Source organism: Gymnodraco acuticeps, unplaced genomic scaffold, assembly GCF_902827175.1.
Source record: "Gymnodraco acuticeps unplaced genomic scaffold, fGymAcu1.1, whole genome shotgun sequence".
NCBI lineage: Eukaryota > Metazoa > Chordata > Actinopteri > Perciformes > Bathydraconidae > Gymnodraco > Gymnodraco acuticeps.
In genome coordinates this window covers 75,240-102,149 of record NW_022989958.1, presented here as the reverse complement: position 1 = coordinate 102,149, position 26,910 = coordinate 75,240, and the positions used below count along the sequence as shown (strand labels likewise).

The 26,910-nt window shown below is 43.1% G+C and overlaps 1 protein-coding gene across 1 annotated transcript in view; it reads left to right on the top strand.

Moving 5' to 3' along the window:
• Positions 1-26,910, top strand: part of cubn (cubilin (intrinsic factor-cobalamin receptor)) — a 31,227-nt gene that overhangs the window by 3,311 nt on the left and 1,006 nt on the right. The window contains exons 5-64 of the mRNA XM_034210721.1: positions 73-174; positions 511-614; positions 979-1,105; positions 1,216-1,384; positions 1,596-1,727; positions 1,938-2,033; positions 2,462-2,586; positions 2,780-2,972; positions 3,456-3,574; positions 3,728-3,962; positions 4,121-4,302; positions 4,568-4,730; positions 4,870-5,060; positions 5,216-5,372; positions 5,610-5,785; positions 6,079-6,244; positions 6,905-7,130; positions 7,217-7,347; positions 8,058-8,247; positions 8,357-8,517; positions 8,970-9,151; positions 9,756-9,912; positions 10,174-10,361; positions 10,498-10,657; positions 10,788-10,969; positions 11,764-11,932; positions 12,341-12,522; positions 12,654-12,807; positions 13,322-13,438; positions 13,524-13,637; positions 14,147-14,275; positions 14,498-14,630; positions 14,712-14,917; positions 15,485-15,666; positions 15,756-15,948; positions 16,615-16,812; positions 17,267-17,413; positions 17,582-17,772; positions 18,119-18,287; positions 18,539-18,713; positions 18,983-19,161; positions 19,488-19,697; positions 20,007-20,147; positions 20,374-20,558; positions 20,809-20,980; positions 21,089-21,292; positions 21,571-21,720; positions 21,809-21,930; positions 22,406-22,631; positions 22,712-22,899; positions 23,109-23,265; positions 23,396-23,545; positions 23,647-23,835; positions 23,919-24,048; positions 24,441-24,658; positions 25,145-25,344; positions 25,480-25,642; positions 25,726-25,934; positions 26,068-26,212; positions 26,648-26,829. Coding sequence (XP_034066612.1) covers positions 73-174; positions 511-614; positions 979-1,105; positions 1,216-1,384; positions 1,596-1,727; positions 1,938-2,033; positions 2,462-2,586; positions 2,780-2,972; positions 3,456-3,574; positions 3,728-3,962; positions 4,121-4,302; positions 4,568-4,730; positions 4,870-5,060; positions 5,216-5,372; positions 5,610-5,785; positions 6,079-6,244; positions 6,905-7,130; positions 7,217-7,347; positions 8,058-8,247; positions 8,357-8,517; positions 8,970-9,151; positions 9,756-9,912; positions 10,174-10,361; positions 10,498-10,657; positions 10,788-10,969; positions 11,764-11,932; positions 12,341-12,522; positions 12,654-12,807; positions 13,322-13,438; positions 13,524-13,637; positions 14,147-14,275; positions 14,498-14,630; positions 14,712-14,917; positions 15,485-15,666; positions 15,756-15,948; positions 16,615-16,812; positions 17,267-17,413; positions 17,582-17,772; positions 18,119-18,287; positions 18,539-18,713; positions 18,983-19,161; positions 19,488-19,697; positions 20,007-20,147; positions 20,374-20,558; positions 20,809-20,980; positions 21,089-21,292; positions 21,571-21,720; positions 21,809-21,930; positions 22,406-22,631; positions 22,712-22,899; positions 23,109-23,265; positions 23,396-23,545; positions 23,647-23,835; positions 23,919-24,048; positions 24,441-24,658; positions 25,145-25,344; positions 25,480-25,642; positions 25,726-25,934; positions 26,068-26,212; positions 26,648-26,829 — 9,993 coding nt within the window. The remainder of the gene's footprint in view (positions 1-72; positions 175-510; positions 615-978; positions 1,106-1,215; positions 1,385-1,595; positions 1,728-1,937; positions 2,034-2,461; positions 2,587-2,779; positions 2,973-3,455; positions 3,575-3,727; positions 3,963-4,120; positions 4,303-4,567; positions 4,731-4,869; positions 5,061-5,215; positions 5,373-5,609; positions 5,786-6,078; positions 6,245-6,904; positions 7,131-7,216; positions 7,348-8,057; positions 8,248-8,356; positions 8,518-8,969; positions 9,152-9,755; positions 9,913-10,173; positions 10,362-10,497; positions 10,658-10,787; positions 10,970-11,763; positions 11,933-12,340; positions 12,523-12,653; positions 12,808-13,321; positions 13,439-13,523; positions 13,638-14,146; positions 14,276-14,497; positions 14,631-14,711; positions 14,918-15,484; positions 15,667-15,755; positions 15,949-16,614; positions 16,813-17,266; positions 17,414-17,581; positions 17,773-18,118; positions 18,288-18,538; positions 18,714-18,982; positions 19,162-19,487; positions 19,698-20,006; positions 20,148-20,373; positions 20,559-20,808; positions 20,981-21,088; positions 21,293-21,570; positions 21,721-21,808; positions 21,931-22,405; positions 22,632-22,711; positions 22,900-23,108; positions 23,266-23,395; positions 23,546-23,646; positions 23,836-23,918; positions 24,049-24,440; positions 24,659-25,144; positions 25,345-25,479; positions 25,643-25,725; positions 25,935-26,067; positions 26,213-26,647; positions 26,830-26,910) is intronic.

Genomic DNA, 26,910 nt, shown 5'->3' with positions numbered 1-26,910 from the left:
TGTTGATATGACTCAAACAAAAGGCATTCCCATTAATGTCATGTTTCTAACCTCTCCTCTTTCCTCCTGCAGACCGTGCAGAAGGTGTCCTGCAGCAGTAATCCCTGTCAGAACGGAGGAACATGTCTGAATTTACTCAACGCATACCACTGTGTGTGTCCCAACAACTGGGCTGTGAGTCTCTCTGTTCTTCTCTAACAGCTGCCTATGTATCGAATTGTAGGCTTTATTTAATATCAATTGGTATAACTGTACGGGTGCTGATTGCAATCCCAAATACCTCAAGTAATGTCCACAAAGCAGCCCTATTAGAAACCTAATATAACGTCTGTAATAGTATTTGGCTATCCGTGTAGGTTTTTGATGTATGTAAAATGTTAGCGTGTATTGGCCTGTATAACATTTGGCTCTATTATCATGAATGTTTGACTTATATATAGTTAATATTTTCATCTGATTGTGAACCAGGTGTGTGTTTCTCCCCTCTCCCCTTCTCTTTCTGTTTCTTAGGGTCCTAACTGTGCGACAGATGTGAATGAATGTCAGGTTTATGCTGGAACATTACAGAGTTGTCAGAATGGAGCAACCTGTGTCAACACCCCTGGATCATTCACGTATGTCTTCCGATATTACTTTTTACATACACTTTTGGAATAAAAAACATTAGAATACAAGCCGTAATCACCTTTTATAGCGAAACTGCTTCAAGGTAAGGTACTGCAGTTGCCACAAACGATACAGAAACAACTTTACACCAGATCAGCCAACCAGAGGGCAGTAGAAAGATTCATAAAAGCTGTCATAAACAGTTGTCAGGTATTACGGTACAACTCTGTCTAGAGATAAGTTGTTTTCTGTGTCTGTGCAGCCAACAGATTTGGGCCGGTGACAGCTTGTCTCAGATCATTTGGCTTTAGCAGTGAGCTCATTCTGGACCGACCATTATGGTATGTAAATTATATTTCTGTTGCTGTGCAGTTGTACCTGTTCTCCTGAGTGGTCCGGGACTCTCTGCACGGTGCGGTATGATGACTGCAGGAACGCAGGGCAGAACCTGTGTGAACACGGCACATGCATCGATGCAGACCGCATTACACCTGGACAGGTAACCTGACACTAAACCAGCCTAGTTTACACATATGACCTGGAAATGTCTGCTGTTTTTGTGTTTCTTTGATTTTGTTTTCACACTGACTTTTCTTACCCTGTAAACAGCCTAAATATAAATGCATCTGTGAGGATGGCTGGGAGGCTCCAGCAGGGAACCCGTCCTGTGTGGCCGATGTGAACGAGTGTAACCTTCCCACAAAACCTTGCTCCTCCAACCCCATTGTCCCCTGCTACAACACACCGGGGTCCTTCTACTGTGGGACCTGTCCTGCTGGTAACACTCAGTAACACTCTCTGGGTTTAGGGTTAGATCACTGATGTTGTGACTTTGAGGCACATGTGTATTCCTCGCAGAGTATAGCTAAATCTCGGAAATATTGGAGCAGGATTAATGGAGTTATGAGCATATGATGTGCATTTGATTTGTGACTTTATGTATATTGGAATGAGGAAAATCGGCTTAAATATCCTCTAATATGTCTCAGGTTGGCAGGGCAACGGCTACAGCTGTCAGGATGTGGACGAGTGTTTGACCAATAACGGCGGCTGCTCCTCAGCTCCCATGGTGCAATGCCTGAACACCATGGGCTCCTTCCACTGTGGGGCCTGCCCTCCAGGTATGATGGGAACATTTAAGGGTTATAATTGTAACCAGTGCTATGAATTCTGCTATAGACGGTTTTTAATATGCCGACATCTGGTGTAAGGATAAAAGTCTTTAAGGAGCTTTTAATTTGCAATTTTGAAAATGAGTGAATGTGGGATACCTATACGACCTTACCCGTTCTGGTCTCCTAAATTAATCTGAGACCCTGGTTTTTGTGCAGGCTATGAGGGGGATGGAAGAACTTGCACCCAGAGCAGCATCTGCGCCTCAAACAATGGAGGCTGTCACCCATTGGCTTCCTGCACCTCCAGCCTAGGTAAGTGTGTGTTGATAGCAACTTGAATTTGTGGCCTACTTTTTGAATAATCGTGCATTGTCTGTTTAATTGGACTTTAACTTCTCAAAAAAAGGACTGATACATTTATTCACTCAAGTAAATGTCTACAGTTTTATCCATGTACTTTTTTTTTTTTTTTTTTTTCTTTTAATGTTTAATTGACTGCACTGTAACTTTTATCCATGTATTTTTTCTTTTAATGTTTATTTTATTAGCTTTTCTTTTTAATGACTGATTTTAAATGCCATTTTTTTAATCTCTTTCATTTTTTGTAAAGCACTTTGAATTGCCTTGTGTTGAAAAGTGCTATATAAATAAACTTGCCTTGCCTTGCCTTACAGTCTCCAAAGTATGATGTTGGCAAAGTACCTAACTCTCTTCCCTCTCCTCCCTCACACATCCACCAGGCTCCAGCCTCCCTTTATGCACCTGTCCTCCTGGATACATCGGTAATGGCTACGGGCCGACTGGCTGCACCCAGACCAGCAACATCTGTACGACCAACAACCCCTGTGTCAACGGGCAGTGTGTGGTGAGTGTGTGTGTGACTGTTTAGACATGATGGGCTGTATATCTGTGAGTTGTGCTAAAAGATAAAACTCACACAAAGTTGTCCTTCACCTTTTGTTATATCTGTAAGACAGTGAGTTTAACCAAAAATCCTCACTTGAATCCTTTAGTGACGATACATTCTCAATGTCTGACTGCTGCTTCCCCCCCCACAGCCCACCACCTCCTCTCCTGGCTACGTCTGCTCCTGCAACGCCGGCTGGCAGGGAGTCAACTGTGACCAGAATATCAACGAGTGCTTAAGCAACCCGTGTCAGAACGGAGGAACCTGCGCAGACGGCAGTAATGGATTCACGTGTACCTGCACCACTCAGTGGACCGGACCCCTCTGCCAGACAGCACAGCAAGGTATACACACAACAAGAAGATATGCAGGGGAGAGGAAGGGAAGAAGTGGGGACTGATCAGGGTGTGATTTTGTTAAATATTTCATTGTCACTCATTATTTTCATTGCCAAAAACGATGCTATTATGTTTATATGAAAAAATAAGACTTATAAAGTCCCAGGCTCCTCCTACAATAACCTTAAGACATAAAAAGAAAGACATACATATTGCAAGCGATGGTACAAGTACAATGCAGGAATAAGTAGCTATCTAGCTAACTATGTATATTTAAAATCATTAAGATTAACAGAGAATGTATAACTTTATAAAACGGACAAGTCAAATCAAGCAATCTGATTGGTTCTTAGCCGAACCACGCCCCTTAGCTGTGATATACTGAGCATATACCACAGCCTGTCGTGAGCTATTGCTTAAGTATAGTAGAATCAAATGACTGCTTTCTGTAATAATATACAGTATTTTAAAGTATCCATGTGTTTCCAGTGTGTGGAGGGTACCTGACGGGCCCTGCTGGTAGCTTCAGTTATCCCAACACGCCGGGTCATGATGAGTACGATCACCAGGTCAGCTGTGCCTGGGTGATCCGCACCGACCCCAACAAGGTCAGTACGTCTCTTTCACTTTCCTGCCATTTGTTGACTTTGTTTCTGTAATGTCCTTTTAGCTTCTCGGCTATCAAAGCACTCTTCTGTAAAGGTTTTTCTTTACATGAAATCAAATGCCAAAGGAAGATCTATATGTTGTCTCTTCTTCAGATCCTGCGCATCACCTTCCCTTTCTTCCATCTGGAGAGCAGCACCAACTGCAACTTCGACTTCCTCCAGATCCACGACGGGGAGAGCGCGTCTGCTTACCAGATCGGGAAATACTGCGGCACAAATAACCCCCAGGAGCTCTTCAGTTCCCACGATTCACTTTACTTCTGGTTCCGCTCCGACCACACTGTCAGTGCTGACGGATTCACTGTTGTTTGGGAGTCCCGGGACCCAGGTAGGCTATGTTTAGGATTGTTTTTTAATGTAAATTATAAGGGGAGGTATATGCCACAACAAACACAAAATGATAAATGTTCTAAGTCCTTTTTTGTCATCTGTGAAAATGGGAAGTAAAGACATTTAACCTTCTTTGAATTCTCCTTTTCCTCTCAGTGTGTGGAGACGAGCTAACTGACCCATACGGCAACATTAACTCGCCTGGTTACCCTGGAAACTACCCACCCGGCAGAGACTGCTATTGGTCGGTTACAGTGGATCCCGGCCTCCTCATTACCTTTGCATTCGGGACTCTGAGTCTGGAGCAACACCCCGACTGCAACTTCGACTTCCTAGAGGTGAGGAATGCTCGATAAGCTCAAATTCATGAATGAAACAATCTCTTTCTTGTGTGTGTGTATTTTTTTTTGTGTCAACCTGTGACATTTTTACCCAATTCCTTTGCACTTAGACTGGCACAGATGTTTTATATTTTTCCCATTGTTTTGGTTTGTGCCACAAGCGATATCCCTTTTAAGCTACATGTACAAGCTCAAACGATACCATGGAATTACAACTCCTTGCAATTACTTTTCCACGTTTTGCCTTTGCCTAATATAATAGATCCGGGATGGTCTCCTACCTGAAGACCCAGTGTTGGGGAAGTACTGCAGCACTGGGTCCCCTGCCCCCCTGCAGACCACCGGTCCAGCAGCATGGATCCACTTCCACACCGACCACAGTGTCTCTGACCGAGGCTTCCACATCACATACACAACATCACCAAGTAAGAAACTGCCTACCAAGTAAACCACTGAATATGGAAGGTTATTCTTCACCGTGGGAGCATAATAACAGATCTATATCAAATGTCACACCCTTGGGGTTGAAACCCTCTCCTAATCCTTGGTTGTGTTTTATCCTAGGTGACCCTGGTTGTGGGGGTACCTTCACTGACAGTGAGGGCATCCTCATCTCCCCCAACTGGCCCAACAACTACGCCCACAACAGGCAGTGCATCTATTTGATCAAGCTGCCGGTCGGTGAGAAGGTGTCCCTCAACTTCACTGACATCGACATCGAGAGTCATGCCAGCTGCATATTTGACTATGTGGAGGTAGGATTTTTGTATGACTCGCACATATGTATCCTGATTCATTTATGGAAAAAGAATGTGCTTAGAAAGTGTTTAAATAGTGACACCCCTACAAAATACATTCAGATAGTTTGCTTTGTCAAACTACCTTACCTTCTTTTCCTCCCTCTTTCCAGGTGCATGATGGCAGGCTGGAGACTGATCCTCTGATAGGGAAGTACTGCGGGACCACTTCTCCAGCTCCCATCCGCTCCAACTCAAATTACCTGTGGATTCGCTTCAGGTCCGACAGCTCAGTGAGTCGGGCTGGTTTCAGAGCAGTCTACACTGTTGGTGAGAGTTCACACATTTGCACAAGCATGTTAAAATACATCATGTTTATGTGTGTGTTTATGTATTATTGCTTGCACTGTGAAACATGTTGTGAGGAAATGCATATAATCAGAATACAAAGAAGGCATTCAATTCAAAGAACATGGGTGGTAGTGGTCTTTAGGGACTTGGTTTAGGAACATTGAACGTGATGTGAAGGCGTTAAGACTTGAACCACCATTCCCCCTTCCCTCACAGCTTGTGGAGGTACTCTGTCTGGAACTGGGCAGCTGCGCTCCCCCTACCACCCCAACCCCTACCCCCACAACAAGGTGTGTGAGTGGGTCATCAACCAGCCGGAGGGATATGTGGTCACCCTCAACTTCCTGTCGTTTGACATTGAAGGAGGAACCTGCCGCTTTGACTTTGTTGAGGTAAACAAAAACAATTCACAAAATCATAACTAACACAAGAATTAAATAATACTTTTCTGCCCTTTTTTTTTTACTTAATTATTTTCATTTTTGTTCAACTGTTTATATTGGTATGGGTGGTTATGATCATAGCACTAATAAGGAAACTTTGATCAATACAAATTGCAAACTTGGTCCTGTTTTTGCTATAACGGGGAATAAAAATCAAACACACACATACTGTACACAGTCTACATGCCGCAATGGCTTTATCCTCACCATTGACCATTGTTTATGATTCCTGCGTCTTCCAGGTGAGGGACGGCTCCTCTTCCAGCTCTCCTCTGCTCGGGACGTTTTGTGGTATTGAGATACCGCCAATGCTGCAGTCCACTCAGAAATCTCTGTACATCCGCTTCAAGTCCGACTCCTCCGACACCAACTACGGCTTTGAGGCAGCCTACGGCTCCTTCTTGGAGGGTGAGAAATAATAAGTATTTAGGATTGGTTTTAGAATCTGACTGCCATTCTATGCTTAAAACAATTTTTTTTAAAGCAACATTATCTAGCAAAACTGTGGTTTTATCTTTGAGCTTTCAATATTATAATTTTGTGGTTTTATTTAGCAGTAGTTAGATTTGTGCTAGCTTGATTCCATCCAGAATTTTTTTTAAGCTTTGGTTTGTTTGAAGGTAATTCCCTCTCTCATAATAGTTAGGGAAATATGGTTAAAATGTAAAACCGTTACTAAAATATCAGAATCAGAAACAGGTTTGTTACCAGGTAGGTTGACACGTACGAGGAATTTGACTCGATGTCATGGTGCATACATAAAAGTAAACAAAAATTAAAAACACAGGTAGAGAACTATTTTAATAAAACTATAATAACATTAAAAAATATTTAAAATAATGAAAGATATAGTAAAATATAGCAGTATTTACATAGAATATTCAGCTGTTGTCAGTCATTAATGGGCTGGAGTTCCCCAAGGCTTTGTTCTGGGCCCTGTTCTACTTTCCATTAATGCTAAAAATGTACAAAAACCCCAACATTTATATTGCTGATCCTTAAAATCTACTTAAAAAATATTCAAAAGTCATATGATGTTGACCAGTTGTCCTTTTCCTCCCGTGCCAGGCTGTGGTGATACCCTGACCGCTCCTTTGGGCTCCATCACCAGCCCCGGCCACCCCAACAACTACCCCCATGGAGCCAACTGCACCTGGTACATCAGTGTTTCCCCCGGCAACCTGATTCGACTGTCCTTTGACTCCTTCAACCTGGAGTACCACGCCAACTGTAACTATGATTACGTGGAGGTGTACGATAATGGCACCGTGCAGACCGGAACAAAGATCGGAAGGTAGATTGTATATATATTCTTGAAAGAGGAATCCTGATAGCTGCTTTATATTTGTTGTTGGTGAGTAAAGAGATTTCTCGTTGCAGGTACTGTGGGCGTTCAGTGCCTCCCTCCATCACCAGCGCAGACAGCCTGCTCACTCTGCTGTTTGTGTCTGACACAAGTTCAGCCACAGAGGGATTCTCTGCCAGCTATGTCTCGCTCAATGCCACCACAGGTACTCAATCGTTTGGCATTAAAGGTCCCCTATTATACAGTTTTACATCAATATATTATAGGTCTCAGATATATACAAACATGTCTCTGATTGGCTGAAACACCAAACAGATCATTGCAGCATTACCCATAATCCCCTCTGTTTCAGCCCTGTTTCCAAAGTGCTGATTCTCTGTCTGTTACTTTAGATGAAAATAAGGAGCCCCTCCCCACGCCCCTCTGAGAGATATTTGATTACAAAGAACTCAATGGTGCTCTAGGAGGAGATTCAGGTGATAAGGGGGGGGGGGGGTTACCTTGGTTGGTGATTGGCTAATGGTTACACGAGCCAAAACATCGTGATGACATCACAAAGTGGCCAAAGTCTGATCATACAGGTTTTTATAAAGAATGATCAGGACAAAAAGAGAGCGAATCTTTTTTCCTGTAACTTCTAGAATCTCTTTACACAGAGGGGACACATGTTTATGTATGAAAGACCTGAAAAAGTGGATTTTGCATAATAGGTGACCTTTAAAGTTTTCTTCTTTAGTGAATATATTTCAGATATATTATTAATAATTAATTAGAAATGGCGGGCAGATAGTGTATCTTTATTTATCCTTCTAAATGTAACTCACTATTTAAATTCTAGTTGTTCTTTTTGCATGGCGACAACAACAATGACAACTTTTATCGTCTGATTACAGCCTTGTGCTTTCTCTCCATCAGACTGCAGTGAGACTTTCACCACCTCTACCGGCTCCTTCTTTTCACCAAACTTCCCCGGCTACTACCCCACCTACAGAGACTGTATCTTCAAGATCATTGTTGAGGTCAACATGCAGATAATGCTGAACTTCACCAGCTTTGACCTGGAGGGCTCGTCTCCCCTCTGCAGATTTGACTTTGTTGAGATCAGGTAAGGATGAAAGTGGTAGGATTTGTCTTTAATGTGGAAAAGAGCCTGAAATCTGCCGTGCACAAAAATCTAGATTGTAAAATTTGAATGCCTTGTTTTGTTTTTGCAGGGATGGCGGCTATGAGACGTCTCCCCTGATCGGAAAGTTCTGCTCCAATCAGGGGCCTCCAGTCCTGGTATCCCATAGCAACCGCCTTTGGGTCAGATTTCGGTCGGATAGCAGTGTCACGCGTAGTGGATTCATGGCCCACTGGGATGGCACACAGACGGGTGAGTGGTTAATACTTTTTAATATTGTTAAATGTACAGATTAAGCAGAGAAGGTAATGGAGTCACGCCCGCTACCACTGGAATTTGAAAGTCTGTATTCATGTCTAATTCATTCTCAAATGTGACGAATTCATGGAAATACATACTTTTTTTAATTCAAATTGAACATTTTTGGCCCTGTAAGTATCCAGAATATTTTCGGGAACAGTTATAACGGTATCAAAAAACCTAACTTTAGTTCAAGTGGAAAGATTTGTTACGTTTGCTCTTTGCATTTCATTTTGCACAATGAAACTTTGTTTAAATTGAGTCAAAGCTATTCTTTTTTTCCCTAGCTTGACCACATCCACCAATTCTCTTAAAAAAACTAAACCCATAAAATGCCTCATTCCTTAGCGTCTTCCAGTCACTAGTTATCTTACCGTTTAATTGATTTAATTCCTATTTCCAAGGCTGTGGAGGGACGTTGGCGACGGCCTCTGGAGGATTCTCCTCCCCTAACTTCCCGCTGCCCTACCACCCTAACGCTGAGTGCTACTGGAGCATCAGGACCAGCGAGGGCAGCAAGCTGCAGCTCTCCTTCTCCGACTTCCACCTGGAGTCCAGCAACGCCTGCTCTCATGACTACCTGGCTGTGAGTACTGTCGCTCAGTGTGGGAGCATTTGTCTTTAGATTAATAGTTTCCAGGCTGAACAGTGTTGTAGGTAGCAAAAACAAGGGTAGAAACACATCAATACATTTTTTAAGGTATATTTATACATTCCCTGACTCATCTTTAAGTACTTGAAGGCTAGATTTAAGTAAAAAACGACCGTAAAAATGTTTTTTCGTAATGTGTTTTGTTTGTTTTGATTTAATAAATGTAGGCAAAATTTGAGTTCTGCTTTTCTTTATTTTCTGGTAATGCAATAGTGTGATCATTGGTGTGGTTTATTCTTTACCTTGTTTTACCATTTAAGACCTGCCTGTGTGTGTGTGTGTGTGTGTGTGTGTGTGTGTGTGTGTGTGTGTGTGTGTGTGTGTGTGTGTGTGTGTGTGTGTGTGTGTGTGTGGTGTGTGTGTGTGTGTGTGTGTGTGTGTGTGTGTGTGTGTGTGTGTGTGTGTGTGTGTGTGTGTGTGTGTGTGTGTGTGTGTGTGTGTGTGTGTGTGGTGTGTGTGTGTGTGTGTGTGTGTGTGTGTGTGTGTGTGTGTGTGTGTGTGTGTGTGTGTGTGTGTGTGTGTGTGTGTGTGTGTTCAGGTGTATGATGGGAACAGCAGCACTTCTCCAGAGCTGGCCAGGTTGTGTGGCAGTCAGCCGCCCAGCCCCATCAGCTCCTCCAGCCATCACCTCTACGTCAAACTGCGCACCGACAGCAGCGTCAGCACAGGAGGCTTTGTTGCATCATACACCACCGGTACGCAAACACACACACACACACACACACACGCACACACACACGCACACACACACACACGCACACACACACACGCACACACACACACACACACACTGGAAGTATATTCTGAAAGGGTGTGCAGATGCAAGAAAATAGCTACATTTTGGTAGCTTTGGAACATTAAGTGTTGAGTTGCATGGGCACATTTTACTGAACTTCCAAGAAAAGTGTTTAAATTGTATTGCAGCGTCTAATAGTGTCTGATTATGTTGTTGTCAGATTGCAGTGGCATCCTGCTCTCCGGCCCCAAAGGAGTGGTGGAGTCCCTGAACTTCCCCAACGAATACCCATCCAACTCAGAGTGCAGCTGGACCATCCAGGCCACCACCGGGAACACCGTCAACTACACCTTCACTGCCTTCCAGGTGGAGGCCACCTCAAGCTTTTGCGACTATGACTACATCAAGGTACAAAAATCGATTTATCAGCTGTAACGCATAGATCAATCGTATCTATTTTCTGAAAGCCCTACATTTCCTTGTCATTTCTCCAGTATTAGTTTTGTCTATGCGCTACTCTCAGCTCAAAACACTTTGTCTCTAGCTCTTTGACGGGCCGAACCTTCAATCCCCTGTGATCGGTACTTTCTGTGGATTAAATCCCCCCCCCGCCAACACCACCACCAGCTCAGCGCTGACCGTGGTGTTCAGAACAGACGACTCACTGTCCATGTCCGGCTTCAGGATGATGTGGTATCAGAATGGTGAGAGGGAAATGTTTTCAATTTCTTCAACATTCGAAGAGAGGGTGTTTGGCCTTTCTGGAAGTCTCTTGGTTGGAACAGATTGAAACACATTCTTTATTCACCTGTGAGATGCTGTGTGTCCCTGCAGGCTGCGGGGGGGAACTCTCCGGTCCCAGAGGCTCCTTCAACAGCCCAGACTATCCCAACAAGTACCCAGAGAACAGGGAGTGTATCTGGTACATCAACACCTCACCTGGCAGCAGCATCACCCTCACTATCCACGAGTTCAGTGTGGAGTTCCACCAAGACTGCAACTACGATGTCCTGGAAGTAAGATATGGACCCATCTGCCTGCTATTGTGATGGTTTAAAATTCTGACTATATTTAAGTGAGCCCAACAAGAAAATGAATGTAGGAAAAGTATGCTTTTTTTCATCTTAATCAGAAATTCAGTCGAGGAGAATCAGTTTTTCATTTTCACAATGTAGCTGAGTAACACTGGCAGTGAAGCTGGCAGGAAAAGAGCAGCAGTTGGTGACACCATGTGTCGGACTGTGGTAGTAGCACTTTACTGTAGCTGCTTGAAGTGGAGGTAACTTACTGTACTACTGTTTAAACTAGGAGAGTAATCTAAAACAATGCATCATCATTTATAAAAAGGGTAGTATTTCTATTTTCTATACTGTATCGTAACCTGCATAGTAACAAGTAACTTCCCTACTGGACTTAAACTCCCACTGTACATTTTACATTTATATTAAATTTAACATTGAATAATCAATTTCTTGCACAATAATATCCTGCATTATATTTGTTACTGGATATTTGTATTTCCACATCTATATTTTCCATATATGTTTTTGACTTTTTAATGCTATTTTATTTCTATTTCAGAAACATTTTGGACTGTTTATTTCTTGTGTCTTCATTTCTCTTATGTACATTGCCTTATTTTTTATGCTGCTGCAACGCAAACATTTCCCAAATTGATCAATAAAGTACCTATCTATCGATCTAAGAAAAATGGTATGACTAAAGAAATGACTCAGCTTTGAACCTATTTTTGAAAATGCGAACAGTATCGCATTTTCACCTTTGCCCTTTCATTTGAACTTCCCCTCAGGTGTATGGAGGCCCTGACCTGTTGGCCCCTCAGCTGGCCAAGCTGTGCACCACCACCTCCAGCCCGCTGCAGGTCTCCAGCACCGGCAACCTGCTGACGGTGCGCTTCAAGTCCGACAGCTATGTCAGCGGAAGAGGCTTCAACGCAAGCTGGGCCGAGGTTCAGGGAGGTGGGTGGACATTACTGACCGGAGCCTCCGTGACACTAAAGCACATCACACAATATAATATACTCTGTATAATAATAATAATAATACATTTTATTTCTATAGCGCTTTTCTTGAACCCAAAGACGCTTTACATTTGGGAGGGAGGGTAGACAAACAAAATATGTATCTGTATCATAAGGGGGTAAGAGTAACAAGTTCATAAGTAAAGTGAAAATGCAAATGATGTTTATGAATGCAGGGTGTATTTTTAACTAAAAGAAAATAATAGGGTGAAATCCACTTTTGATTTTGTGTGTGAATTTGTTAAATGCTAAACAAATTACTTAATAACCAAGGTCCTTTATTTGAGAAAACGTGGTACATCAGAGACTCTCAGTTAGCTTTAATGGACTGTCGTTCTCCCTGCAGGCTGTGGAGGGCCCGTCACTGCTCCATCAGGGGAGATCCACTCTCCGTCGTACCCCAGCAGCTATCCCAACAACGTGGACTGTTCCTGGGTCATCAGCGTGGATCCCAGCCACCGAGTCTTCTTAAACTTCTCTGACCTGGATATTGAGTTTCATAGCAACTGCACCTGGGACTATGTGGCTGTGAGTGACTGAATTTGGAACATTTAATAAGCAGTTCAACACAACTCCCAGCTCTTTCCTTATCCTGGGGTTTCATGTGGGTAGGTTACATAAATCTAATGAAACCATATGATATTTGTATCCCTCTTTAGATCCATGACGGTCCAAGCATATCTTCCCCTCTGCTTGCCCTTGTGTGTGGCACCACTCCTCCCTCCATCACTGCCACCCAGAACACCATCTATGTTCGCTTCAGGTCCGACTCCAGCCGCAGCCACCGTGGATTCAGCGCTCGCTTCTCTGAGGGTGGGCCTCCTTTAACCTCTCTGTTAATATCACTAGAACATTGATGAAATCCATAAATCCAAAATTCAGACCACACTCAGATTTGCTTTGTTGTTCACATAATAAGACATTCTTTAGGTCTCAGGAGACTGAGAACATACGGGTAAATGCACAACTGATTTCAGATTATTATAAGATTATTGCTCTTTCCATAAATGAAGCAACGATCGAAATGTTCAATGTAAACACACAGGAAGTCACTGTCTGTTGAATTGTATTAGATTATTGTGTTGCAATTCTGCCTTGCATACTCAATTTATGTATTAAAAAAGAGGCTTACACATAGCTTTAAGCAATTCCAGTGATAAGTAAACTGAATGAATACATCAATGTACCTCTCCAAAGATATACTCTCCACAATAGCATCATTTTAGCCACTCTGCTAGACAGCTTTACAAAATCCATTACTTCATTTCAGCAAAAACAAAGCATATCTGTCTCTTTAAAACATGAATTATCACTCTTTTTTCAACAGCTTGTGGTGCATCCATAACAACCAATGATATCGGAGGTGCCATTTCCTCACCCCGGTACCCATCACCATACCCGTCCAATCAGAACTGTAGTTGGATCATAAAAGCCCAGGAACCATGTGAGTTGGGTTATTTAATGACTTTAAAATAATATGCATAAAATATGTTGTTCTTCTCACCTTTGCCTTGTGTTTCTGTGGCCAGTCAACCATGTGACGCTGTCCTTCACTGACTTTGAGTTGGAGATGATTTACTCCGACTGCTCCCATGATGCTCTGGAGATCCTGGATGGAGACAACTACCAGGCGCCTTCTATAGGTAGTTAATGTGTGTGCTTGTGTGTGAGAGAGTAAAATAACTGTATTTATTAACATTACTGTGCTGAATTTGGTTGAATGCAACACGTCTACTAGGGCTGCTCAATTAATCGTATTTTAATCGCAATTACGATTATGGCTTGCAACGATTACGAAAACAACGTAATCGAAATAAAACGATTATTTTTTTATTATTATTATTATTAATATATATATATATATATATTTTTTTTTAATTAATTTTCTTTTTTTATTGGTTTTTCAGTTGAGTTGTACTTAAAGTTCAGGGTAATCAACTGTTAAAAACATACCGTTCACATTTTTTTTCTCAATAAATTGACATTTTCAAAGTAAATGGATAATCGTTTTTAATAATCGTGATATCAATTATTGACCCAAATAATCGAGATTATGATTTTTGCCATAATCTGATTCAACAAGCAGTTTTCGTCTACTGCTTGTTGAATCAGAGAAACGTGTAAATTCTAATGTAATGTCAAATGCTGTCAGGGCGCTACTGTGGCTACGAAGTCCCTCACCCTGTGACCTCCTTCAGTAACGGCCTGGTGGTAAACTTCATATCCGACCACTCTGTCTCCAAAAGAGGGTTCAGAGCCACCTACTCAGCCTCCACCTCCAGTAAGATACACCGGTGCTGCTACACACACACACACACACACACACACACACACACACACACACACACACACACACACACACACACACACACACACACACACACACACACACACACACACACACACACACACACACACACACACACACACACACACACACACACACACACACACACACACACACACTGATATTGACTCCATGGAAACTCTCCTTTTTACTCAGGTTGTGGAGGAGAGCTGGTGATGGAGAGTGGCGCGTTTAACAGTCCCAACTATCCTGATGCTTATCCGCCTAATGTGGAGTGTGTGTGGACCATCAAGAGCTCACCAGGGAACCGTCTGCAGCTCTCATTCATGTTAGTCCATTTGATGTAATATTATAAATATATATTATTGTTCTTCAGTATCAGTGACAGTCTTCTTGTGTTTTTGTTCAGTATCTTCCAGCTGCAGGGAGACCCGTACTGTGACAATGACTTCCTGGAGATCAGAGAGGGGGACTCCGCCGGGCCTCTGGTCGGACGCTTCTGTGGCGCCTCGCTGCCCTCCAACTACACCTCTGTGGTGGGGCACATCCTGTGGGTGAAGTTCGTCTCAGACGCCTCCATCAGCGGAGCGGGGTTCAGAGCCAGCTTCGCTCACTGTGAGTGTGACACACATCAGATTCAGGTTTATTGTGGAGCAGGTTCACACATACTTTGCTTTGGTGGATAATGGTGCATATATGAAAAGAGAGAGATAAAATCGTATAAAATATATAATATAAGTATAATAAATATATCTAAAAAATAAAATGTGATAAAAATTATTTAAAAAATATATATAGATATAATAAGCTCAATAAAAATTTGCAAATTGGACAAAAATATATAACTGTGATGCTTTAATAGTGCCAACATACTTAATTTAACAGACAACACATAAGAGAGGAAGAAGAGAGTTTATAAGAAAGGAAAACAGAAAGGTCATAATAGAATAAATATAGAACTATTATTTGAAACGGTTTAACATTTAAAGGATTAAAAAAGGAAAATATTTTTTTCAAGAAATACAAACATCATAGTACAACAAGAATATCATATATTATGTGAAGTATATCTGAAGTTCAAGTAGTTTTAAAATACAGCAACTGAATATAAAACACCAATCTTTTTTATACTTGTATTTAGAGAATAAGAAATCTAACTTTGATTTCCTCCCTGTTTCTCAGTGTATGGTAATGATGTGACGGGGGAGATTGGTCAGATAGCGTCCCCGCTGTACCCCAGAATGTACCCCCACAACTCCCACTACCGCTGGACCATCACAGTGGATGGAGACAGCTTCGTCCAGATCCGCTTCCTGGACTTGGACATAGAGGACACGCAGGACTGCTTCTACGATCACCTCAAAGTGAGATAGCGTTGATGTCAAATCATATACATCTCCTTTATTTAACCACCGAAGTGTCCATTAATACCTCGTCCTTTCTTTCCCTCCAGGTATTCGATGGCCCCAGTGTTCATTACTACCCCCTTGGAAAACTCTGTGGTCTGTCCCTGCCCCCTCCCATCAGAAGTTCAGGAAGCGCCCTCACCCTGCAGTTCATGTCAGATTCAGCAGGGACAGGAAAAGGTTTCCTGGTGGAATGGACGGCTGTTCAGGACTCTGGACCCACACCCACTGTCCCACCAGGTCAAACAGTTTGTCCCTTTGAGTCCTTTTACATGATCCACAAAACAAAAAACATTTTAAAGCACATTTTAACAACATTTTAAAGTGTTTTTCAGCATGTCCAAACCCTTAAATGTCCATGTTTCAAGTAATTTCCTGCCTCATGTGGCAAACAGAATTCATGGCAATATTTATTTGTGGATATCCTGCAACAATGACATATAATACTTTGCCCCAGAAACCTAGTTCAAGTTTTTTTCTGCAACTAGTCACCTGATTGGTCCAAATGGCGGGTTAACCCAAAACCAAAACTAGAATTAGGACCAATAATTTAAGATGTTGGACACGTTGACCTCCCGATCCCTTTAATCTTCAACATCTTAATAACAGTGTCAGTCTATTGTGATATTTGAGTGAGACTTCAACATGTGCAAAGGGTTCATCAAAGTAAATTCATTATATTTATTAATTTCTTTCCTCACTAAAAAAAGGGAAATGAGATTATACATAATTAAATCCTAACCAAATCACTGTGAACCAAAGTTACAGTAAATGACTTGTGTTTATATGACTTATAATCTATTATTATATAGTGTATGTTTCTACAATTAAGGTAACACAACATGTTCAGACTTCTTTAGTACAGCGCTTTCTGCTATCTAAATAAAAGTGTGTTTCTTTGGTCAGGTGCCTGTGGAGGTGTGCTGATGACGGGGGAGACTCCTGGCTTCCTCTTCTCCCCCGGCTGGCCTGAGAACTACCTCCCGAACCAGGAGTGCACCTGGCTGATCCGCTCTCCAGACTCCACGGTGGAGCTCAACCTGCTGTACCTGGACATGGAGGATTACCCCATGTGCTACTTCGACAGCCTCGTCATCAGGGACGGTAAGACGGTGTGGAGAAAAAGAACCAAACCTGGTTTCACACATTTGAATTAGCTTGTTTCTTTTCGCCTTATTTATGATCAATTCTCTATTTAAATTACGTATATTAAGTAGGACTTCAAGTAATAGTTATTCTCACTATTTATTGTCGATTATTTTCTCAATGAAATAGAAGTTTGGTCCAAAAAACGTCAGAAAATGTCGATCAGTGTTTCCCAAAGCCCTAGAAGAAGCGTTTTAAAATGTGTCCTTTACTCAAAGATATTCACTTTACTGTCGAAGAGGAGTAAAGAAAACAGAAAATATCCAAATGTAAGAAAATGGATTCAGGGAATTTTGGCTTTCATCGTACATTTTTTTTATTCCAACCTATTAATCAAGTATGTATTAATCTTCACAGCTTTAATATTAAGCATTTATTACATGACATAACATGTGTGTGTGTGTGTTGTCAGGTGCTTCCAGTGTGTCCCCAGAGCTGGCCACAGTGTGTGGGCGGGACCCTCCGTCTTCCCTCCACTCCACAGGAGACACCATGTACATCCACTTCTCCTCCGACAGCAGCGTCCACGGCCGAGGCTTCAACGCCTCCTACTCCAGAGGTAACAGCAGAGATCACATGACCTCCTCTTACAACTTGTTTTATTATGTTTATGTTTTCTACCTGGCAATAAAATTGATTCTGATAATAAGATGAAGTAATACAACTACTGAGAAGTCGGTTATTGGTTGGTCAGACGCCATGTTGATTATATTAATCGTCTTTTAAGGTTGTGGTGGCCTGTTGCATGTGGACCGGGGCGTGCTGAGCAGCCCCCGCTACCCCCAGAACTACCTGCCCAATCAGGACTGCAGCTGGCATGTGATGGTGACTCTGGGCTTCAGGGTGTCCGTCACCTTCCAGAGCCCCTTCCAGATCGAAGGCTACGGGAGTGTGTGCAGCTCAGGAGACTACCTGGAGGTACACCCGTCATTGTTTACAGTCTGATTAGTAGGTTAAGGCGCGAGAATGGAATTGAGAGATGACGTTCATTCATTTAGGAGGTCGTTCCTCCCTGTGGCCATTAACAGTCAACGTCCTACCTACCTCTATAGACTGGCACCAATGGCATATAAAACAGCATCCGTTTTCTGATTATGATACGACATAACCTGCATTCATATGCAAATATCTGTTTTTAGAGAACACAAAAAACGTTATCTTTTATCTTATTTTCCCTTCTTTCTGTCTGATGATTTAGATCTAGCATTAATGTTCAGTTGGTAAATCATGTATTGAATTACTTCTCTTGCTTCTGTCTCCACAGCTCAGGAATGGTCCGGATGCTTCCGCCCCGCTGATAGGGGGACGTCTCTGTGGTGCGTCCGCCCCCTCTGTCCAGCAGACGACCGACAACCACCTCTTCATGCGCTTCATTTCTGACGCCACCAACGAGGGCTCCGGCTTCAAGCTGACCTTTGAAGCCCACAGTCTAGGTATAAGTTCTATTTTATCTGTCGCAACAGCATTCATCGACATGTGTGGTGTACGTGCGGCAGTGTCATATAATGCCATTAAGTGATCAATGACTTTTCAATGGAAAGCCAGATGTTGACGGTGTGATGGAATGGGTGGAGTGGCCATTAGAATACCAGGAAGTATCATGATGGACTTCTACATTTAAACTTGTATGTCCATGTGTGTCCATAGTGTCCTAACAAAGGGCTTTCTTGCTGTCTTCCTGCAGCATGTGGAGGCTTCATTGAGCTGAATGATAACGATCCTCCGGGGTACATCACCTCCCCCAACTACCCTCAGAACTACCCCCAGAACATCGACTGTGTCTGGGTCATATCCGTGCCCAACGGAGAAGCTGTACAGATCGACTTTGAGGATGATTTCTACATTGAACCCACCTCCAGGTACAGATGCTACTCAAAACTGTTATTTGGTCATTTTAACATTTATTTATTGTGGTTGTTGCTATTTTTAAGTTTCATGTTCGGATTTATTAAGAGGTGGATAGAAAATCATCCTTATCCCTGTAAATAATTTACAAATGTGCTGTACACATACCTTAGGCCGTACATTGTTGGAGGATCCCTACCCTGAAACCTGAGGATTATTTTAGGATTCTCTTCACTTCTTCCAGCAACTCGTTGGTGATCACAACATGTTATGTTTTTCTCAGCTGTGCCTACGACTATTTGGAGCTGCTTGACGGATCCACTTCCAACGATGTTGTTATTTTGCATCTCTGTGGCAACACCCGGCCGTCTACCCAGCATTCATCAGGCTCCTCCATGCTGCTGCGGTTCCGCACCGACACCAGCGTCACGCACAAAGGCTTCAAGGCAAAGTACTCCATCGGTAGGCACATCTCCGAAGAATATTTTCCAAACCCTATGCTTAATTAAACTCTAATTAGGACACAGTTGGCCCTAACCTATCAAATCAAATTCTATATAAGAAAAACATGTATTATCAATGTCAGACTTTGTGTTACCCATTGTTTTGGTGATATTGTGGTGTCAAAGAGAGATAGTTCTACATAAAATGTTTAATATCAGGTCTAAGATTGTACACTTTGAGGCTTTTTGAGATGCAGTTAAAATAACTTTTCATATCAGAACTTTAGAGAACAAATAGCCGTACATCGCTGAGCTTTCCCTATTTTATCTCCTATTGTTTTACAGCCACCTGTGGAGGCACCTACATCGGTCAGAGGGGTACGATCAAAAGCCCTGGTTACCCAGCAGCCAACTACCCGGACAGCTCCAGCTGTGAGTGGTACCTGGAGGGTCCGACGGGACACTACCTCACCCTCAGCTTTGACCTCTTCAACCTGCAGATCTCCTCAGACTGCACCGCGGACTATGTGGAGATCAGAGAGTACAACGCCTCAGGTGAGAGAACACAACCATCTTCAGCTACCACCTACATGATACATGACACTATACATGATATTATACATGTAATACAATTGGGGGGGGAAATGTATTGTATGTATTCACTGTATTGTATGTATTCACTGTATTTGTGAATAAAACCCCTAATTACAGTGTCATTGACCCTAAATACATTGTCAACAATCATAGTTTACATTCATTGAGAGAGTTTATGAATTAATTTAATGGTTGGAAATGGACCCAGTGTCAGTATCAGGTCATAGAGCCGCTATCACATACATTTCCTGTGTTGTACTTCCTGTTTAGGGCGCATCTTGGGCCGATTCTGCGGCAGTAACATCCCCGTCTCCATGGAAACGTCTGACAGTTTTGCCCACGTTAAGTTTGTCAGCGACGCCAGCGGAAATGCACCCGGCTTCAGTCTGACGTTTGAAGCCAGTGTTGAAGGTACCATCATTTCATTAGAAGAACATTGTTATTGTTGCTCTTCCTCATTTCATTCTCTCACCAAGGGTTTGGTCATTACAAATAGTTAGTTGCATCCCCTTACTTCATTGATAATACAGTATTTAGTGCATTTGTTTCCTTCTATGTGTGTAGTTATTGACTCGTAAAATGTAATTTCTCATGTTGAACATTTCTTTGCTTTACTCTTCCTCTTTTCCATCGGCAGTGTGTGGAGGCGAGCTGAACGCTGCCTCAGGAACCATCTCCTCCCCGAATTACCCCAACCTGTACCCCCACAGCCGGGCGTGTCACTGGCAGCTGGTGGTGCCTCATGGCCGCCGCGTCACCCTCACCATCAACGACCTGCGGCTGGAGGGTTCTGGGACTTCCTGTTCATTTGATTACGTTGACGTGAGTCCTTTATTGAGAATATTCCTTTATGTTTAATTGCTTTACTTTTGCCAATTATGCATTATCAAATGTAACCACTGGAGTTGACTTCTCAAGCCCTTTTTATGAGGAAACCGAATTAAACAAGGCCTTATTTTCATAATGGTGTTTTACATGTATTTTCAAAAGTGTTTATTTATTATCAATGTCACGATGTTGCTACCTTGCTGCAGACCCATTTCTCTCAAATATAACCCTCTGTTTCTTCCAGGTTCTGAACGGGTGGTTGGAAGACGCCCCCCGCCTGCAGAGGTTCTGTGGGACCGTCCCAGCAGGTACACAGGTTCGCTCCTCCGGCAACACCATGACCGTGGTGTTCAGCACAGACTCCTCTGTGTCCAACGGAGGCTTCACGGCCTCCTACTCCTCTGAGGAGCCTGCAGGTAATATACATGAATGGTTCAGAGATGTGTATCCTAAATAACTCATCAACAAAGAGGTTGTTTTTATTTTGACTGTGCCTCTCATTTTTATGTTGCCCTGTTTGTCAGAGTGTGGTGGAATCCTGAACAACCCAACAAGCGGGAACTTCACCTCTCCTGGGTACCTGGTGTCCAACTACAGCAACAACCTGAACTGTGAGTGGCTGATTCAGAACCCGCAGCACGTCAACTCCTCCATCGTGGTTCTGATAGAAGACTTCCACCTGGAGAACCACCAGACCTGCGCCTCAGACTACCTGCAGTTCCGCTTAGGTGAGTAACAGAGAGCATTGGGAAGGACGTTATATCACATGGGTCAAAATGAAGTGTTATACATGTAGGAAATAAATATGTAAATCATGGTTTAGTAAATAATTGTGTTGATAAGGGCCAATATGTATTAGGAAAAGCAGGATAGGAAATCAAAAAATGGCATAAAGTTCTCAGAAATGTCAATATTTGGTCTTTCTTTCAAGCACTTGTAAATAAATCTGTGCTACATTTTGAAAATAGAGCTGTGCATTTGTCAAACGTTCTTCTCCTTCCCTCAGGTAACGCAGATGGGGAGATGTTGGCCAAGTTATGTGGGCAGACCGCCCCCAACATTCCCATCGTGGTCTTCACTCCAGAACTCTGGGTCCATTTCCAGACTAATGCTTTCCAGCAAGACCTGGGCTTCAAGGCCAGGTACTTGTTCTCTGGTAAGAGACACAGCTTATTCTTATGTGGCATTTAAATGTATCTGATCTGGCATTCAAAAGTCTTACAAGAAGGGTTTTCTCTTTGCAGAGTGTGGAGGCTGGCAGACGGGTGAGGGAGGGGTTTTATCCAGTCCTAACTACCCCGCTATCTACCCCAGCCCCAGCCGCTGTGCCTGGCTGCTGGAGGCCCCGCCAGGTCACACTATTAAGGTGAGTCTGTGCCATGGCATATTAAAATGCTCTTACACCAACCTACCAGTACCACTGAACAGCAGAAAGGCTAATCTATTGAACCAATCGCAATGTAGATTTCCATTTACCTACAAGCAAATATCTCCTGAGTCATTTATATATAATTGAACAGCTCTCGTATGAATAGAAAATGGTGTGGTTTTGTAACTGGGTCCCAGGAGGGGTTGAGAAGGGTTAGGGTTCCTCAGATTTCCTTTTACGAAGAGCAAATATCCAAAACAAAGTCTAAATTCAGAATCAGGGGGATATCTTTGACCCAAAACAGTAAGTTCTACTGGCGGTGGGTGAGATATCTGTTGGATTTGGTTTATCACAGACACTAGCAGAGCAACACAGTGCATGAATAAGCAGAGCAGAAACAACAGATCATTTGCACCTCCCTGTTTAACTATATTGTAAACTGCCTTGGTTTCTACACCCTGACTTCCTGCAGCTCACCTTCAGCTACTTCAACCTGGAGCCCCACTCTCAATGTGGCTGGGACTCCGTCACCATCTTCAACGGAGGGTCCCCTGGCTCCCCTGTTATCGGCCAGTACTGTGGGACCACCTCCCCAGGAACCATCCAATCAGGATCCAACAAGGTGGCTGTGGTCTTCCTGGCTGACCACAGTGTGTCCAGTGGGGGCTTCAGGGCCACCTGGTCTGCTGATTCCTCAGGTGGGTTTACACTTCTGTACTGAACTGGTAGAACTAACTACAATGTGTATGCCTCCTAATTGTTATGTTTTCCCGGCCAGGCTGTGGAGGGGTGATCCACGCTGATAGTGGAACCATCAAGTCTCCGAACTATCCCCAGAACTTCCCGGCCAATGTGGAGTGTTCCTGGAAGATCATCGCTCACGAGGGGAACCACGTGGAGATGAGCTTCAACTCTGACTTCCAGATTCCTGACAGCAGCGGGACCTGCCAGAGCAGCTATGTCAAGGTACCAGCCCTGAACTACAGAAGAAACAAGTTCAGATGTTAGTTCAGGGTGAAAAAAATGACTAGTGATATTTTGTTCCTTAAGTTCAGACAGTTACCTCTAAATTTAAGTTTAAAGTGCCCAATTACATCTTTCAGATGCGTACAGACTGTATATTTGAACCACAGTTCCATTTGACAATTTCTGAAACAGTATGCATTTCCCTGCAGGTGTGGTCGGGTCAGACCCAGAATTCTGAGGCTCTGCTGTCTACAGGCTGTGGCTCCGTGGCCCCGCCCCCCATCATTGCTCCATACAACACCATCACCAGCAGATTCCAGGGCACAGGAACCCAGGGGAAAGGTTTCTCCGCCTCCTTCATCACCAGTAAGTCAGTCAGACAAAACAGCTTCATGGTGTCCATATTGGTCGATTCATCAAATGAAAAACACTATACTGGTGTATGAGTGGTGAGCTGGCCAGTCACTACAATGTCTGATGTCTTTTGTTTTTTCAGGGTGCGGTGCTAACTTCACAGCCTCCAGTGGCCGCGTGGTTTCTCCTAATTATCCGGCTGAGTACCCCTTCAACTCCAACTGCAACTACATCATAGACGCTGGAAAGCAGACGGTGGTCGTCCTCACCTTCAAGGTCTTCCAAATAGAAGGCAAGTGTAGCTTTTGCAACACACACACCTGCAGATGGCTTTTTCAAAATAAACGTTTCGTACAATATATTAAAGTTGTGGCCTGTCTGTCTGTTGTTTAGCTGACTCCACCTGTACATATGATGGTTTGAAGATCTACAACCTGGCTGCTCCTGGTAGCCCTCCTATTGCCACGGTGTGTGGGAGCAGCATCCCGGGGCCCTTCTCTAACTTTGGGCCGATGTTAATCAACTTCTACTCTGACTATGTGGTCAACGACAGTGGCTTCCTGGCAGAATACACAGCCATCCGTAAGTAATGAGTAGAAAGGATTGTGGATGATGAAATTAAGCTATGAACAGTTGTAGTGAGATATGAGTGTGTTTTTTTTCAGCATGCGGAGGCTTCTTCAACAGCACCATGGGTACAGTGAGCAGTCCAGCCCTCTCCATGACCAACTACCACCACAACATCAACTGTACCTACCACATCATGGTGCAAGCAGACAACGTGATGGACCTCAAGTAAGATCATAATCATACGATTTATCCCAATTAAATATTTGAATCAACAGCCCTAGTTCCTTTCAGTGCAATGACATATATGGTGTGAACTCATTATTTTCACTATAAGTTCTTGTTGAATAAACATAACATCTAATTAAAGTTTATTTGTCATTTGAAGAAAACAAATCCCTGAAGCAACTAGAAAAACGTGGATTTTACTTTACTTTATGAATATTTTTACAAAATCAAAGCCTTTCCTATTGGTCCCTATTGACTTTAAGTCAAATATATAAAATATATAAGCTTATATCCAAAAAAGAACCAGAATGAAAGTCCTGGACTTAAGAAACCCGAAAGACGCGACTCAAAAGTGAATTTCTGCCCTTCATGTTCTCCTTTGCCCTCCGTAGATTCAACACCTTCCACCTGGAGTCGTCCTCTTCCTGTCGCTATGACTACGTGGCAGTGTATGACGGACAGGACACCTTGGCCCCCCTGCTGGGGCAATTCTGTGGTGCAGTTCTCCCTCCCAATCTGCGCTCCTCCTCCAACCAGCTGTTCATCGTCTTCAGAACAGACGCCTCTGTGAATGGGATCGGCTGGAGGGCCGTCTACAGCCAGACGCTTGGTGGGTCCATGTTACTCAGATTCTGATGAAAGTTAAGGATAGAGTAGTGATGTCTATTTTACATACATGTAATGAAGCAAACACATTAACAAAATGAGCTGTGGTCCCACACTGACAAAGGACTTTCCTAATACACACCTCTTCCCGGGTCTTGGTCAGACCGATTACCATCTGATCCTGAGAAGTTGAAAGAGGACCCAAATGGCATTCAAGTTCGATTAAAAACCAATAAAAAAATATCGTTTTTAGCGTAGTCCAGCTAGATGATTTACGAGGTGTAGATCACATCCAAATCACGTTATCTTCATTCGACCCAACTGTAACCATGTCAATAAGGTTATAGCCACTCGCATGGTTTCATTTCATTTAGATTCTCCTTGCATCAGGTCAAGATGAATTCAATCCCAAAACATATATAATGTTAATCTGATTAGTTCACACACTATAGCTTTGAAGAAGAGGCTAAAAAGTCTGATTTGCCTGCAGGTCCAGCACAGGGCTGTGGGGGCTACATGTCCATGCCCATGGGTAGATTCGGGTCTCCGGATCCGAACCTGGACGACCGCTATGAGTTCCGCATGGACTGCATGTGGACCATCGAGATGCCGCCCAACAGGGTCGTCAACCTGACCTTTGAGTCCTTCGACCTCGAGGATTCCCCTAATTGCCGCTACGACTATTTGAATGTAAAGAACCAACAACCAATGAAATATGTTACCTTTCATTAGAACATAATAACGGAGCATCACACAACATATAACGGCATGTTTTTGCAACAATAACAAGTATGAACAACTGGAAAATGTGTTTCTTCCTATCAGGTGTTTGATGGGGACAACAATAACTTCCCTCTGGTCGGGACATTTTGTGGAAGCTTCCTCCCGGCTTCCTTTGTATCGAGCGGAAACTTCCTGACTGTTCACTTTGTCACAGATAACTCAGTAAACAAACGAGGCTTCAACGCTACCTACAGATCTGTGCCAAGTAAGAAACTGCCCCTGCAGTTACAATAACCCCAAAACAACGTTGTTCAATCTAAAATCCTCAATGTGCCTGCTTTCTCTCAGTGCTTTGCGGCGGGACCCTGAACGCCACGACGGCCGTGCAGACGCTGACCTCGCCTTACTACCCCAACGCCTATCCTCCGTTCACTTCCTGCCGCTGGATCCTGGATGCTCCCGCCCAGGAAAGCGTCAAACTGTCGGTCCAAACCTTCGTCCTGCAGCCCAGCCAGAGCTGCTCCACTAACTACCTGGAGATGAAGGACTGGCCTGTGGTGAGTCTCATGTTGGGCCTAAATTGCAGTTGGGGGAAAAGGGCATTTATTAAGGCATCAGGTGCAACAGATAAATCAATAAAAACCTCCTGCTTTTTAATGTAAAATCCATTATTATTTATTGTGTTTCCAGGGAGACTATGGACAGTCTCATAAATTCTGTGCAGCAGATGCTCATCCACCCGACTTCTACAGCTACGGCAGGACAGTCCTCGTGCAATTCAAATCCGACGCCTTCATGACAAGAAATGGCGTGAGCTTCACCTACCAGATCGCCGGTAGGTTCCTGTAGTAGACCTGTGGCAAGAAAAGGTTTTACATCTTGCTCAAGCAGAGTAAATATAGCTTAGTTTTTGTTTTTTTTAAATCAGGGGAACTGTGACTCATAGAAACTGTCTGCCAATGGAGAGCATATTCACATCTTCTTATAAATCAGCAACACTTACCTGACATAGGAAATTACTTTTTAGTAAACATTGATGTCAGTACTACATATTTTGAAGGACTGGGATACCTAAACTACAGGGACATTTTTTAATTTTTAAAAAATGTAACACAGCTCTTTCCAAAAGACTCCAAAATGTCTTTGGATAAGCCACAATGTTAGTTTTCATGACTCCTTTCTTTGAAGAAATAACAGCTTTTGAAACAGTATGATGGGTACTGAGAGAACTTGGTTTCAGTGCTCTGACTGTTTTGGTGGTGATTTTCAGGCTGTAGCCGAACTTATGAACAGCCGTACGGCTACCTGAAGAGTCCGGGCTGGCCTAACGTCTACCCGCACAACGTGGACTGCACCATCATCCTGAAGGCACCCCAGAACAGCTCTATCTCCTTCTTCTTCAACAATTTAGACCTGGAGAGCCACAGCCAATGTCAATTTGACTCCCTGGAGGTAAAACATTTACTGACATATTTATGTAAAATATCTATATTCCCCATATCATCTCATTGTATACAAATGTGCAAAAAAATC